Source organism: Mus musculus, chromosome 10, assembly GCF_000001635.26.
Source record: "Mus musculus strain C57BL/6J chromosome 10, GRCm38.p6 C57BL/6J".
NCBI lineage: Eukaryota > Metazoa > Chordata > Mammalia > Rodentia > Muridae > Mus > Mus musculus.
Window position 1 is genome coordinate 86,655,253 of NC_000076.6, and position 16,042 is coordinate 86,671,294.

At 45.4% G+C, this 16,042-nt stretch overlaps 1 protein-coding gene across 6 annotated transcripts; it reads left to right on the forward strand.

The window, feature by feature from the left end:
- The first annotated feature begins 187 nt into the window (after positions 1 to 187).
- Positions 188 to 15,764, forward strand: Gm5174 (predicted gene 5174). 6 transcript variants are annotated; one of them, XM_006514384.3, is made up of 11 exons: positions 188 to 2,163; positions 2,936 to 4,068; positions 4,688 to 5,923; positions 6,238 to 6,438; positions 6,647 to 6,966; positions 7,827 to 8,064; positions 9,202 to 9,321; positions 10,430 to 10,618; positions 10,691 to 10,883; positions 14,778 to 15,098; positions 15,265 to 15,764. In XM_006514384.3, the coding sequence occupies exon 1, from the start codon at positions 687 to 689 to the stop codon at positions 2,157 to 2,159; it is 1,473 nt and encodes a 490-aa protein (XP_006514447.1). In that variant the 5' UTR covers positions 188 to 686; the 3' UTR covers positions 2,160 to 2,163; positions 2,936 to 4,068; positions 4,688 to 5,923; positions 6,238 to 6,438; positions 6,647 to 6,966; positions 7,827 to 8,064; positions 9,202 to 9,321; positions 10,430 to 10,618; positions 10,691 to 10,883; positions 14,778 to 15,098; positions 15,265 to 15,764. The 6 variants fall into 6 exon arrangements, 5 of the variants coding, with proteins under 5 accessions (XP_006514447.1, XP_006514449.1, XP_006514448.1 ...); XM_006514386.3 differs by having other exon boundaries at positions 6,647 to 6,779; positions 10,727 to 10,883; NR_169112.1 differs by having other exon boundaries at positions 554 to 2,163; positions 10,727 to 10,883.
- The last annotated feature ends 278 nt before the right edge of the window (positions 15,765 to 16,042 follow it).

The following is a 16,042-nucleotide window of genomic DNA, read 5'->3' on the forward strand; positions in this document are numbered from 1 at the left end:
CTGAGGAAGGCAGAAACATGAATTTCAGGAGAGATAACCATCCATGCGGCAGACACAGACTAGAGTCAAGAGGTTGTATCACTTACAGGCCAGCTGGGAAACTGGTCAAAGCTTATGGCCTAGGTATTTCTTTGTGAGGAATTAAGCCTCAGAGTCTATTCTGTTATCAAAGTGGCCGGGTAGAAAAGTTCCCAGTTACATTTTGTGATGACATAGCCTCTCTCTCAGAACACTTGTCCAAAATGCACGTCATCCTTGAAAGCCCCAATGGTTGGTTTGACATACTCAGCATTCAGCTACAGAGGCCACCACTGCACTCTGCTGCCTGTAATTGCTAAAGAAGTAAATATCTGTCTCTGATCTGCTGAAGAGGAAGTTGAGAGAGGCTAGTCTCATTTTCATGAGAATGGAAAAGTCCCTCTGGCTCAGAGTGAGGACAGCCACTAAGGGTTATAACCTTCTCTACTTGGTGCAGTTTTTGCTCTGACATCACAGAGAACCTCTGTGATGGAAGAATGAGTATCCTCTGTATAAGACTGTGGACCGGCCTGTTGTATTTGTCCATACAGAGCAGGGAGCTACTTTTGGTGACCTGTGGGACTACTTCGTAGCTGTCTAGCTTGTGGATTGCCGATTGTTGAACCTCACAACTTGTGTGTACCAGAGCACAGGGAAAAGTCAGCCTCATGGCCAGCAACTCCAAAAAGAAGAGCTTGGAAAGTCAGTATAGGGTTCTTTTCTATCTTGGTGAGGGTACATTTGGCACAGTTAAATTGGCCTTGCACCTGAAAACAGAGGCCCTGGTTGCCGTAAAAATGATAGAGGTCAACGAGAAGACCCTCAAGGCTATCCTGGTAGAACAAGAAATACTGGCGACACTCAACCATCCTAATATCATTCGCCTCTTCCAGGTTATATTAACACCAGGCTGCGTCAACTTCATACTGGAGTACGCATCAGGAGGGAACTTATTTGATTTAATACAAGAGCATGGCCCACTGCAGGAGGAAGAGGCAAAACATATATTCGGACAATTAGTGGCCTCTGTCAAGTATTGTCACAACCTTAATATTGTCCATCGAGACATTAAACCACAGAATGTGCTCCTCGATGAAGAAAGAAATGTAAAGCTGACAGACTTTGGCCTGGCCATAAAATGCAACCCTGGCAGATTACTGAGCCGGAAGTGTGGGACCAAGAGGTTTTGGGCGCCAGAGATACTGCTAGGGGAGCCATACGACAGCAGGAAGACAGATGTATGGAGTCTTGGTGTGCTACTATTCTTTATCACCACTGGGGACTACCCCTTTGCAGGAAGTACCTTGATAGAGTTCGAGCAAAAGCTTACCACAGGGAGCTATTGTATTCCACCTTACATCTCTGTTAAACTGGAAAATCTCATACACCAGATCCTCACAGTTCCCCCTGAGAAGAGGCCATCCATTGAAGACATTGAGAAACATCCTTGGGTCACGAAATGTGATGTAACTGTTCCGACTGATAGCTTCCCAGATTACACCATCATAGAGATGCTCTGTGGCATGGGTTTTGAGGCCAATAAGATCTTAGAATCCCTGCAGAAGAAAAAGTTTGATGAGAACATGGGGACATATTTGCTTTTAAAAGAGCAGGTAGGCAAAGGGATTGAGTATACCCCTACCCCTTCTCCCAAACCTGTGGATCTGTGCCCTGCGCCACCCCCATCACCAGCACATACCTCTGGTCTTCCCCAAAAGAGAAGGGCCAGTGAACCCAACTTTGGCCTCGTCTGCATCTGGCCCTCAGGACAGCAGAGGCCTGCTGCCCTGCCACTTTCAGGACAAAAGTTGACCAGAAGTGACTCCATGCCTCCCATTGCTCTTTATTTTCCTGAGAAGAAGAGCACCACTCCTAGCTGTGCCATCTATACCGGAGCTGTGGCTGCCCCATGGATCTCTGACATCCTTTTGGAAGATGAAACAAGCCTGCCACCTGAGGAAGATGTTACCATGGAAACATCTCCCCCTAAGAAGATTGGGTTCTTCAGAAGACTGCGCAATCGACTCAGGAATTGCCTCTCAAGGCTTTGTTGCATCCCCCGGGCTCCAGAGACAAACACCCAGCGTAGATCCTCCAAGAAAGTGGCTCCCCTGAAAGAGGTCGGATGCAGACCCCGGTGAAAGGGTAGGCAAATATGGGAGGGTACATCTCAGCTCTGAATTTTAGAGTCTCTGTCTTTATTCATGTCTTCTCATTGGAAAAAATCCAAAAGGTGCATATATCTGGGGTCTCTTGCGATGCTCAGGTGTATATCTACTCCAGCAGGATTAAACTCTGATCCTTGACTTACCATCTGAGGAAGGAATCTAGTTAGATAATGCCTATGTCATATCTGATGCAACTGAACTAGCAGCAATCAGCAAGCAAGTGTGGGTACAGCCAGGGTGAAAGGGGTCATCCATGCTGAACATATGCAAATAAGAGACTCTGCTTGGGGACCTAGTGCCTGAAAGAGTGACCACGGTCAAATACAAATTGGCCATCTCTATGTCTCCTACAATTCAATTGGACAGGCAGAGTGTGCTGAGCCCTGTTAAGTCTGACATTGCTGCTTGGATACCTCCATGGGGAAGCAGATCTGGATACCCACTTCCTGTGTATCCTGAATGCCCCTTACACGGGAGATAGTTGCAGTGTCTCCAGAATCTCTTGACTATGGTATTGAGAGTCCTGGCAGACAGCATCATGCTGGGCTTATGGATAGGGTCCATAACTTCTCCCATCTCTGCACTTGCTCCAGTGTCCTTCCCTCCTGTGCCCTTTGGTTCTGACCCTAGTTGTCATCCCCCAAGGGAGCTCTCATGCAGTAGGAAGTTCTCAGAGAGGATGAGCCTGCCATTGCCCATGGTGCGTGGGTTTAAGTCCCCCTCACATCTAATATCTTTCCCTCCTTCAGCTTCTCCTCTGCAGATGACGGTGCTGCACTACCGAAGCTCATGCTTGCAAGGCCAGGAAAGTCGTGGATCCCTGACAATGAGGGCAGTGGTTCATTGTTGCTGCGGATCACCTTTCAAAATAACAACCCTAAACTAGAAACACAAAGTAAAATGGTCCTACCGATGTGAGGCTGTTCTACAGAGGGAATCTCATGTCCAGATGGAATCTCATGTGAGGATCTGGTTCCTGGCAGAGGATCAATTTCAAGGCTCTAATGGGCCACCTCAAAAGTTTCCCTGCCATTCAGAAGGACAACCAGGGCCTGACCCTGTGGCTGCTGTATCAGTGTGGAGCATCTGCCTAAAATGGACACTAGCATCTCTAGATAAAGGAGAGGCTGGAGTGCCACACTTTTACTGCACACCCAACCATTAAAACAACAGCCAACCAACTGTTGAGGTGTGTACACAATGATACAGGATTCTGCACAGAGACTCCATTCACAAAATAGGGCCTCTTTCGTAGCCACCCAAAGCAGGCCGATGCCTTCAGCCCCTGTACCCCAAGACCAAATTACAGGCATTTTTTAGGACACATAAGCTGGTCCTTGTTTCGGTTCCTTACCCCATTGTGTCTCCTATCAAGAAAACTTTTCCTGTCATTCCCAGAATTGAAACTTGTTCCACAATTCAGGGAACACATGTGAAAATAGGATCTGGACCTCTCTGTCCTCTCGTCTCTGGACACTCTGGGTGGACCATCTCTGGAAGATCCTGTCCCAGCTGCAGAATGGCATGAGCTGTCCATATCTACAGAAAGAAACACTGGAGGCAATAGAATATCCTGTCAAAGGCCATTCTGCCCTTGACAATGATGTGAAGATTCCGCTGTCTCCACATGAACACACCCAGCATGCCCCAACATTGTGCTATTGTCACTATGGGGGCAAGAAGGAGAAGAGGACTATGCAAGTAGGATGCTGGATGTCAAGATAATAATAATGATTGAGTCACCCTCTAGTGATGACGATGAAGCTCAGGCTCTACACTTCAGTGTGAGAGCTCAGTGTTGTTTCTGGAACCGTGTCCACACCAACACCCAGAAATCCACAGGTTTTGGATGGTGGATGCTTCTGACCCAACGGGGAGAGTGGTAAGTTCCTGGAGTGCACTGAAAGAGCGCTCACTCTGTGCAGGTGCCCAGGGAATGAAATGGTCTTGTCTCCCTGGGCATCAGGGCCCAAATAAGAATAATAGCATGCATAGGCTTTTCCCTTCGGGAAAGGGGTTGGGGTGGGTACAGACTGGGTTTATATCCTGACCATTGAAAAGCATGCAGTTTGGGAGGGAAGCTTGAACCACTGTGAAACATTTTGTCTGCCAGTACCAGCATCCTTCCTGAGAGGAGAATTTTAGAAGGGAGAGGGACACCCATGGCATGCATAGATACTGACCTCTTGAAGGTAACCCAGTTTGACAGGGAACCTGTAAGGCCTGAATGACTGTGAAACCCTCTGTCTGCAAGTAACAGAATCTTTCCTGAAAGCAGAACACAATTCCAGAACACCAGAGGCCAAAAGTAACGATGCATAAGGTGACAGCTGTTCTGGTGACCTGTAACACCATCAGGAGCCACGAGGCTCACCTTCTCCTATATCCAAATGTAACCTTCATCAGTGCAGGTCGCTCCAGGGCAGCTCATAGTGTTCCAAATTCCTGCAGACAGGAAAGGTAAGGAGGTCCCCTCCTCCCTGTTGCCTTTGTCTTCTCAGGAGGCTTGAGCACTTAAGTCCCTGCAGATTTCTCAACCTGCCTGAACTCTCTGCTAATCCAGTGTTCCAGTACTCTCCTACGGTGAGGCGAGAGAAGACCAGAGATGTTTGCAACTCTGATCCAGTCTAACTGAACTTCCAGTGCTCAAACACAGAGAGTGGACAGAGATTTTCGAGGCCTCTCCATGAATGCTGTCCAGAATCAAGCTATGGGGGAGTTCAGTGTGGGAGACGTGCAGGACCTTGGATGGAGTCTGGGATCTAGAGAATGAAATGTATCTTCATTAGGGCCAGAAGACACATGAGGAGTGGCCTAGTAGATACAGAAGACACAGTGTCATGATGTGGAGTCCAAGGCCAAGGGAGGTTACTGAGAAATCCAATGCCTGTATGAGTGAAGCTGGACATGAACAGTGTGGATGGACGTGGTCCCTTTCACTTCAAGCTGCAGTGTTATCACCAGCTGCTGCAGAAGCCCATGTCCCAGTAGACTATCCTCTGACAAGAATATTATGCCTTTTAAGCTCATATGATGATTTCTCTGTCTCCATATAGGAGACCAGGCCATAAAAGGTGCTACTGTCACTGAGGAGACCGTAATGAGAGGACTGTGACAGTGGGAGGCGTCATGCAAAAGTGATGTGAGGCTCAGATGCATCTGGAAGCTTTATGGTGCAACCCCTTCTTCCCTATTCAGACCTTCATTCTATGCTGGAGTCTTCCTAGTGACAGTCCTGTCACCAAATGACAACAACTTCTCCCTGATCAATCTTGAGACTAAAGAGGCTAGAGGAGGGCCTCTACAGATCAGTCAGTGGGTGTCCCCTGACCACTGCCACTGCATTTTCTAGGGATTGTGTTCTATGTGTGGGATGTATGAGAGAGCTGGTCTCCCAGCTCTTGGGATGCAGCCTGTTCCTCATTTCCTGGACTGTGCCTGCTCCAGTCTTCCTCTTGCATCATGGAAGCCATTCTTCCAGTCACAGGCTTGACTTCATTCTTACCCACAAGGGGGAAGGGTGAAGATTGGCTCTGAGATGTGACCCCAGCTTCTAGACTGTCTATGTGAGGTGGTATTATCTGATCTTTTCTCAGTTGCCATTCTATAGTCACAGTGATGTGCAAGGCTCTAGCTAGGTGCTAGATCCCAGGATCATTAATATCATGGACAACCTGTGCCCAAGAAGCTAACACACTGACACAGTCCAGGACATCCAGGAATACGAAGGTGGTGAGGTAAGTCCACTTCAAAACAGGTTAAAAAAAAAAGCAGTAATTAAAATGGTAGTTCCCATCCTAGTACAGGTTGTTGACAAACACTGTCCCTAAGCAGACAGTTAAGAACAACTGTTGTTGGTCTTAACTGTCTACTGGGCTAAGCATGTAGAGAAAGAAGGCCTGACACAGAGGCCCACGAGAGCAGCAATGTGACTGGCAGCCATCATGAATGACTGGACCTGATGAGTGTCTGTGATAGAGAGATTTCTATGGACACCCTAAAGGAAATTTATTGTAACTGATCTCTTGGTGAAATGGTGTTCTCCACTCAGATCAAAAGCCCTCAGAGTGTTAGGTGTTGCAACATGCAAAAAGCCTAAATTCTACACTCCCCTTGTGCTGGTGATGGGAAAGTCAGAAGATGAAGAGGCTATCCTGATGGCCGGACAATGTAGCAATCCCAGAAACAAGAGGCCATGCTCCTGCATGTAGATCCACCATTCTTCACATATGCATGTTGAGTTTCTAAGCAGGTAAGGAGTGCAGATAAAAACTGTCACCAGAGGTAATCTTAGACCTAGGTTGTCCCTCAGCACTTTAGTCTCCTTTCTCTCTCGTGAAGACACTCCTCTTACTGTCCAGGATTTTTCATAACTCTGAAAAGAAAATACTGAGGGATACAGGTAGGAGGGGCTACCTGTATCCTCTGTGCTCTGACCTCCATCACTATTTTGTCTTTAGATGTCCCCAGCTATGGTTCTGACCTTCAGAAAAGCAGTCAAAGGTCATGAGGATTTCTGACAGAATCAACACAGGCTGATGCCTGTAAACCAAAGTCCTTTCCTGTTTGGAGCTGCTGAGTGTAGTCTGAACTGTGAGTCTGGACCTGCTCTCTCAGTGAAGGCACAACTTCTTGAACTCTGACTCTGAACTGTAGTTGTGGCTAATGCTGCTTATGATCCAAAAATCTAATTCAGCAGTGAAAATATAAGCTTCCAACCTCTAACCTGGAACATTCTGTCTCAAAAAGGACAGTGTGTACACTTGAATGGAAAGACCAGGTGAGGAAGATGGAGAGGTCCCATGTGGCTTTCTTACTGCCTGGTTGATCTTATTGCACTTCGAAAACTTCCTTCAATCCCAGTCCAAAGTTAGTAGTAGTTCTAGGATGAATAGAGCCCTGAAGTGCTGACAGTGCTGAGGGCTCCTTGGCTGCCATGTCCCACAGAGAGACTCTTCAGGATCTTCTGTGAGGGCCTCTTTTTCTTCATTCGTTGAACATCATGTGGTATGAATGATTTCCCTGAACACTCTGACACTCACTGGTCAGTTTGCAGACCTGCCCTCCCACTTCAGGAAAGTTCTCCTACTCTGATTGACTTCTGGGTTGCAGCTTCATTTCCATAGAAGTTGTTTTTTGTTTTTTTTTTTTTGTTTTTTTTTTTTTTAATAACAGGAACCTGACCAACACCTTGCATAGAGTAGCTAAACTTCTATAATGCCTAGAGGCAGCACAAGATGGGGCCACTGGATGTGGTTAGCTCTGTTTTCTCAGCACATTAGACAGTGTGATCAGTCATCCATCAGCTTAGAAAGACACTTTTCTCTACTTCCATCTTCAGTTGCTAGGTCTTTTCTGAATGGCGTTTCATTCATATTAACCTTCTTGTCTAGCTCATGGACTATCCTGTTATGTTCTACCATCTGTACACTCTCTGCTGTCATCTTTTTCTGGGAATTTGACCCCCAAGCCTCTCTTCCTGGGGAGCTCATGCTCTGGTCTATTCACCATCTTCTATCCAGAGTCTCAGTACAATGTCAGGATGTCAGGAAGCTATGGGCTGGATAATGGCCCAGGTACTATGGACTCTGTCCTTCTCATCCCATGATATTCTTCCATCCTCTCACTTCTCCCTTGAAGATCCTGGTGCTTTCCCACAAGAAGTTGCTGAATGTGGCTACCTGGAAGGACAACCAAAGAGGGCTGCCAGAGAGGAGGCCACTACCAATTAGTCAAGCAACCTCATCTGCATCATCACAAGCATCTGTAGTATGGAGGTCTGGTAAACACGGTGTGGGCCTCTTCCTTCCCTGGATGCCACCATCAAGTGAGATATAGGTCGTTCACATCACTGTGTGGACCTAGAATTCCTCTGCAGGTAAGGGCTTGGGAAAAGGGCCGTGTGCTAGTGGTTGATATCACTGGTTATTCCTTAAGTATGAGAAATCCGAGTATCCAGCTGTTACAGAGCACCCTCCTTCCTTGCTTCAGCAAGGATGCTGCTCACTAACCTATCAGTGGTGTGGTGGCAGATGGGAAGCAAGCAGAGTATCATAGGCTTGCCTCTGTGATTGGTAATTCCTGGAAGATCATTAGTGGAGGGATGTTTAGGGTCTTAGAAACTCCTCTTCGCTCTCATCTGACACATGGTGGCATGTACTGACAGAGGTCCCTCTAACCCTTATAAGAACACCCTGAAGGCAATATTTAGATTATGACTGGAGATGAGACATTCAAAGGGAGGGAGGCAGGGTGCCTCACCGAGCATGACATGGGAGCCACAGTTTGATAACGTTTACTGATGAAGGGAACCACCAGATATCTTCCACTGTTGTCCCTAGATTGTTTTAGAGTCCTTGTGATACTCTGAAGCAAAACCTTTTAGCTTCATTTCCATCACAGTGACTGGACACTTACAGTCATATACTGGAATTATATTGTTATACTGCATTACCACAGTGAAGCCAAGGCATATCTGCAAAGGGGACGCTCATGTCATATGCTTGCATGTGCTCATCTAAAGCTCTGTGCTATTGTGCAGCCTGGTACCCAAGCCTAAGGAATGGCACTGCCCAAATTGTTGTGTCTTCCAATGTCAATTAAGATAATGAACTTGATCCTCTATAGACAGGCTCACAGGAGAACTTCATCTAGAGGATCCCTCTGTGAAGACTCCCTCCAGGTCACTTCTACACTACTTAAGATTACTAATTAAAGGGCATGAATTGCTCCCAGTGGCTACCATAGCTCCCAACATTGAAAATTGTCAGATTCGTGACTAGAGGTTTCAGCTTCTCATTTTACTCAGGCTCAAACCTGACATCTTGTGGTGTGTCCTACCTAGCCCTCTCAGCTTCTCCCTACATTATACCTGACACTGTTTTCACTCAGCCATCAGCTCATCACTGGGATGTCTCTACTGTGTCCTTGACTAATGCTTTCTACACAGGGATTAAGATTTCACAGCAGACATCTTTGCCTTCAGGTTGATCTATTTTTCTATTTCCTCTGCTAGGTCCTTTTACAGGAGTGGAGTCCTTCCCTCCAAGAGAGGTTAGCAACTGGTCAGACATTCAGGCCATTTTCTTTCTGCTAGCCTGTGCTTCTTTGAGTAGGTCCAATTCAGTGCTACTAGGTATGTATAATGCTTACAGACCTTACCCTAATTTATAGAGATGGTATGGGTATTGAGAGCATGTAACCTTGGAAAGCATTTTAAATTAGTTACATATGTTCTCACTTATGACCTGTTTGCTGTCTCCTCTGTCTGTCTCTTCTGCTTCTCTGTTTCTATATCTCTCTGTTACTCCAGCTTTGTCTCTGTCTCTGCATTTGTTTCTGACTTTCTCATGTTCTCTATCTCTCTTCCTCTCTGCCTCTTCGCTTCTCTCTCTTCTCTCCCTCTCCCTATCTCAACCCTCTCTCTCTCCCTCTCTCTGTCTCTCTCTCTCTGTGATATCATGTATATTTTCTGGGTAGCTTGTGGATGTCAGAGGATAACTCTATTGAGGTATTTCTCAAACCCTTAAAGGACCCAGAGATTTAACTCTAGCTACTATTCTTGGAAAAGTTTTATAGGTGTAAGAACATGAAGGATCTGAGGCTGTGCCAGTCCATGCTGGAGAAGTACCTGACTGGACTGAGGAGTAGAAACCTCGGCCACGGACCATGAATGTGCTGTTCTCCTTCCCTGGATGACAGTCAGAACAATGGAATCTTCTCTGTCCTTCAGAATTTTCTTGGTTGTTGATTTGGGGATCCTCAATCTCTCAACTTAGTTCCCTAATGTCAAGTAGTATTGAATATTAGCATCCTACTTTATTTGCCCCTGTTATTTCTGTCTACCTTTATTTTGCCAGAACTTTGTATGGCTATGACAGTACGTTTGTATCACTTTAGGATTGGCAAGGCCACATCAGGGTAACCAGAGCCCTTTCACAGGATAGTCTTCTTGTAACACTAATCTTGACTCAGTGGTGAGAGAGAACTTAAAACTCAGAGCATGACCTGCCCCAGTGTGGTTCCTGAGCCTGGGAACTCAAAGCTCAACAGTCCAACCTTCTTCGTTTATTCTGGGTTTGGACTTTTTGCAGTCTTTTCATGTCAGTGTCAACAACTACTTCGGTAGTAGCTGGAAGTCCAGAAATCACGGGGTGGGCGTTTCTTGAATGATCTTGACCCATGTTGGGTCTTCTAACTTCTGTCTCCACATTCAACATTAAATATACCATATCTCTCCAAAGGTCATGCCTGTTCCAGTATCCTGAACTCAGTGAGGAGGTTGGATCAAGTGTCAAAGGAATGAAGGTCAAGCTCTGGATTTTATCAGAGAGTCTGAGCAAGACCACTGATGTTCTGGGAAAAACTTGACTTTTCAGTGGGATCTTCATCTGCTGTACATAACCAACAACCTCTGCTGTGATGAAAACCAGGTAGACAGAGAGTCCACAGCAGGAAATGGGTCCGAGGTCTAACAACTTAATGCTTCCAATTCTGTCTTCTAGGGAACGCTAACAAATCTGCATACTGCTATATTCCAGAGGATGATAAAAGGTGCTGCAGTTGGCATGACTGCTGACAAGAGACACTCAGAGGTTCACTTCAAATTCAATATTCAGATTGTCTTCATGGTCTTTCCTTAGTCTCCCCTTAGAGACAGAACTGAAATTCACCCTGGACCACATCTTTTACATGCAGGTAAGATGATCACTTTAGATAACTTAGCTTTTGATGCTTAGACACTGGGATTCCAAAAGCTATGAGAGGAGAGGGCACAAAGTAGAGCTCAGTCCTGCAGCTCATACCATGCATAGCTGACGTGCTGGGTTCTGTCCTCAGGGGGCAGCATGGGGAAAAGTCTATTTCATGTCATAGGAAACTCCCAATCAGTCTCATGTCTCTGCACCTAGAGGAGAGGCTTTGCTTGAATCACATCCTAAAGCAAGTGAGGTTGGAAACGTGGTTGCATATGACTAGTCCTACCACACTTGCTGCAGCTCTTGTGAGGGATGTTCCCGGTACATCTTTATCCAATGCCATCCAGGTATGAGTTAGGTACTCTTGCTACAATGACAACCCAATGCATGTACATTTTTGATATATGGAAGGACAGGGTATTTAGTGTTTTGGTAAAAGTACCCATATCTACTCATGACGGAGATAAATATACACTGTGTCCTTGTGAGAAATGGGAAACCATGCTGAGGAAGGTCTATTCTGAGGACAACGGCCCTGAGAACACAGAAACCCAGCAATGCTCACAGGAAAAGTCACATTTGAAGCCCTGCTTGACAGACCCAGCATCTCTCCTTCCTCCTGACTTTCTTTGTAAAACAGTCTTCCCCTCAGACACACCCATTTCAGTCATTCTCACAGCCATCAACTTAATCCACAATCTGGATGTCAGCCAACTCTTACACCTCTCCCTTTGTGTAACATGGGAAGATGATAATCATGCCCAGTGTCGTATGAGTTCTATATTAACCCTGCCTTACTGCACATTTAGACCTGTCAGCAGCCTTTGCTCTTGTGGAACATGGGCAGATGCTGGCCATACACAGAATCCTAACAGCTTTAGAATGGGCCCACTTCACTGCACAGCTAGGCCTGTTGCAGCAGGCTTTTCTGTGAGCCATGTGGACATCTTTTTCCTTTGGTATGCGTTCCTTGTAAAGTAGGCCTAGGAAATGATATCAGGAAATCTCTTCACCTTGTAAGTCTTTACAGCTCCTCCCTCATGTCCTTGGCATTTTGAAATGAGCCAGGCTCCAATTACACCCATAGCAAATGGCAACCAAATCACACTCCATTCATTTCTGACCTGGTCCTGATCTCACCTCCAAAATACTCAGAGGACATAATCCATATGTCAATTTTCTAAGGTGTAGATGATGAGCTGACAGTTGGAGGGAATGTAGAAGTGAAAGATTCTCTCTTGAGCATCCTCAGAGAGGTGTAGTAGTTCAGACCCACATAGAGGGAAACCACTACTTTAAACTGGCCTTTGTGAGCACCATATCTTCTCGGGACATTAAACAATGATATTGGGGTTCTTCTAAACTGGCGTGGCCCATACTGTCAAAACAGAGTGCTGTGTCTTTTTAAATTGTAGAGGGGAGATGGTCTCCTTCTGCTACAGATATGAGCTGGGTTTAGTACTGCTCATGCTGAGAGATGAGCATGTTCATTCAGAAGGTAGCCTTTTCTTCTGGTCCCACAGGAAGCCATTGATCGCCTGTCTCATTCTTTCTGCTGCCTGGAAATCCTAAGCGCTTTTGAGTTTAACATAGGGAGCCATGGGGATACCATTTCCTGCACATTCTTCCCACATTACCAGCCACAGAATGCTAAGGTGTCCTGTAAGCTTTCCCAGTATCTCTGAAGAACTCAATATGCCTGGTTATTAGCACTTGCTTTGGACGATGCCACTGAAAATCCATGAGGTTTTATTATTGTCATTGCATGCCTTTACTCTTCTGTTTGGTTAATAAGTGAACATTCATGAAGATCAACTTAAAAATAGGCATGTAAAATGTATTCACAAAAGTGTCAATGCTCTTGTCCCAAACTGTTATGTCCCCAAACCCCTGCTCCAACCCCACAAGTTATCTCATTCACAAGACTTGCTCTGTCTTTACAGTATTTGCTCCATTGCATCTGGCCCATGTTTCCTGGGCATGTTTCCTTCTGGTTTGTAGCAATGACCCTGCTGCTTTTAGCTGGCAGACTATCTCTTATTTCTAAGGTGGTTGTTAAGCAGACCATCTCCCTTGTCTTGACTCATGTGCAGTTATTATGAATCACCTTGCAAGAAGGAGTTGAAATACCACTAGCAATGTTGTATTTATGGGCTTGATTGTCAAGGTTACTCATAGACATGAGAACGAGCTGGGTCAAGAGAAACATAATAAGCTGATAAATCCTATCAAGTTCCCAGTGATGTGTTCAAATGTGTGATGCTTAAACTTGGGAGGCTAAATAGTACTTTTCAAAAGGCCAGGCTTGCACCTACCCATGAAGAGTCCAAAGAATTCCACTTCAGGTTTTAGGTTTACCCAGGGCTGAAAGACAAATCTACAATAGCCATTGGCATTCCCACAAACATGTAAAAGCAAATGCTACTACTAGATGCCATGAATGATCCTTTTCTTGTAGTTTACTTGACATCCTTTAGGATTTTAGCTTCCTTTTCTGTCATGTGTTCTTGAGGGCTCTTGGACTATAACATGCTCCCTTCTTTGCGGTGTCAGCCTTGCCCCAAACTATGGGATATTACAAAGGCTGGATGGTATTGCAATGAGGGGTCTGCTGGCATTTTCCCTAAACAGAAGCTAAGTGAGTTGTCAGGTTTTCTTGAGTTCAGAGTTCCTGAGCAGAGTGAGGCAGGACAGGTACACACAGTCTCAAATCAGTGGTTATTCTTTACCCACACACTGCTCTACTGTGGACAGCAGCACAGGATAGGAACCTGACACTCAGGTGGCTTGTTCCTCACTACGTTCTCACAGCTTTTCAACTTGGACTACATTTGTTATGATCAAAGATGCAGTCTAGTGTGTTTTAAGTTCCAATCTATTGGTTGGTGGATGAGTTAGGATGCTCAAAGATACTGTTTACACCATTCGGTGCTCCATTTTGATCCTGCCTTTGGTATCACCATGTCATATGATCCCTCCAGAGTTCATCCCAAAATTTATCATCATTAATAAACTTTCCAACCAGCTGTGAAAATTCACTTCCCAGAAAATAGAATATCCTTGGATGGGAATAACATCTGTGGGCTCTCATAAGCCAATCCTGGTGGATGGTATTGCACCGCCAGTAATTGGAACAATGAGTCTCTGCTGGTCCGTGATAAGCAGATTCCAGGCACCTTTGATCAAAATGTAATGAGATGATCTTGACCCTTAAACTGTTAAGTAAGTATTCAAAATGGTTCTTGGACACCCATTTGTACAAAGGAGCTAAGAAATTTTCAAAGGGCTTTTGGGGCTTTTGTACCCTGCTTGTGTGTTTACGAAGGTACCAGTCTGGGAGGACATCTCTGGACAGTGTCATATCTATAGTGTTTCATCTTTACTTCATGATGTTCCCAAGAGACTGGGAAATGGAGAGGACAGTGTCACATTAAAATCCAATCTCTGGTGTATAAATTTTGGGCTGTGTACAATAGAGTGGGTACTCCTCATAAGTAATGTTGGGACATTTTTTTCAACTATGGAGGAAGAACCTTTTGGCCATCATCTTCAAGCCTGCATGAGTTCATATATGTGTCCCAGGCCTCAAGCTTTTGAGTCTCCAGGCGAAAACTTTTGGTGGAGTTGCTACAGGATCTATATGCGAGTCTCTTTGTTTGCCTTCTGTACATGGATAACACAGGTGATGTTCTGAGTAACTGGGCACATGATCCCTGAAGGGGTAGTTGTGTCTCTCTCTCCCCTCAGAGCACACAGGGTCTTCACGTTCTATGTATTCATGTACTCCATTCTTGAAGCTCTTGCACAACTGCTCCCCAGTCACAGTCTGACCACAAGTGATTAGACTTTTGATGTTCCCAGGAGAATTCCCCTAACTGGATGTTTTCATTCTTAGCCCCTTTGTAGGGAGGAGAACAAAGACCTGGAGATGTCATGCTGTTCACCTGTACAAACAGTGCAGAGGAGCAGGCAACCAACACCAGACCTTCTGGGTGCTAGGACCCTGTCACTATCCAAGGGCTATCTAGGATGACTCTGTACAGGCGGTATGGCAGAAGTTAATTCTTTCCAAAAGAGCCTGACTGACATAGTAAAGAGGGCTCCCACAACCTCCCTCTCGCAGTCTCCATCAACTCTTGCATGTCTCCTTGGCAACCACTTCAGAGAGTTTGTGATTCTCCTGACAGGAGAGCTCCAGCAAAATCTCGGACTTCAGGTCAGAGGGACAAGTATAGCAATGGGGTTCTTATGCATTGGTGCAATGCTAGCACATCTGGGGGCTGCAAAGACAGATGGGAAAGACCTGGGAAAATATCTTTGGCAAGAAACCCATTCTTCTTCTCTCAACTCACAAGTTCCTTCGTTTTGTTCTCCATATTCAGTCTCATGATACTGAAGAGACTGTTCTAGCTGATGAGGCCGGGCTTAGAAGATGGACTACAGCCAAGAACCCTGGCCACCATAACGACAAGTCACACCTTTAGGGAACACTTGAAAAGCACTTATGCACAGTAGAAAAGTACAAGGATTAAAGTCTCCTCAGGCATTCCAGCATAGAGAGAGTCTGACAGACTCAGGTCAGAGGTTACCTCCAAATAATAGAAGAGGAAGAAGGTCCTGCTTGACAGAAGAAGCCTGTGGCTGAGGCCATTGCAACAAGGACTATGACTGTGAAACTTGTTTCTCCGTGGATACCGGTTTCAGAAATCTTGTGCCCAGGTACCCACAGTCCTCCTCACATACCTCATTTTATAGAACTTTGCAAGTCCTGACATTCTGTCATGTGCTTTGTTATCCCACATAGGGTAACAAAGATTTTTACCCATTTAAGAGTCTGGAAATAGGCTGGACCCACTGTTGACATTAAAGGTGCATTTCTCTACTTTGTGGTTATTGACCCTTTTCAAACTTGTTTGACATCCTCTACATCTATGATGACAGGGAACAAGGCTCAGGGGCTGATATTTCCAAGATTCATCCCTATGAAATTCAGAATCCCATACCTCAAACAGTACAGATACCACTGCGGAATGGATTCAAAGACAAGTTGTCTGATATAGGAATTTTTCAGATTAATTTATAGGTCCAGGACTCAGCCACATGAAACCTACAGAGAATCATTCAGGGATTCCAACTTTAGAAATTGAGTGATGCAATTAA

Excerpts from the sequence above, each read along its gene's own strand:
- Gm5174 (XM_006514384.3), top strand. The coding sequence starts at position 687 with ATGGCCAGCAACTCCAAAAAGAAGAGCTTGGAAAGTCAGTATAGGGTT.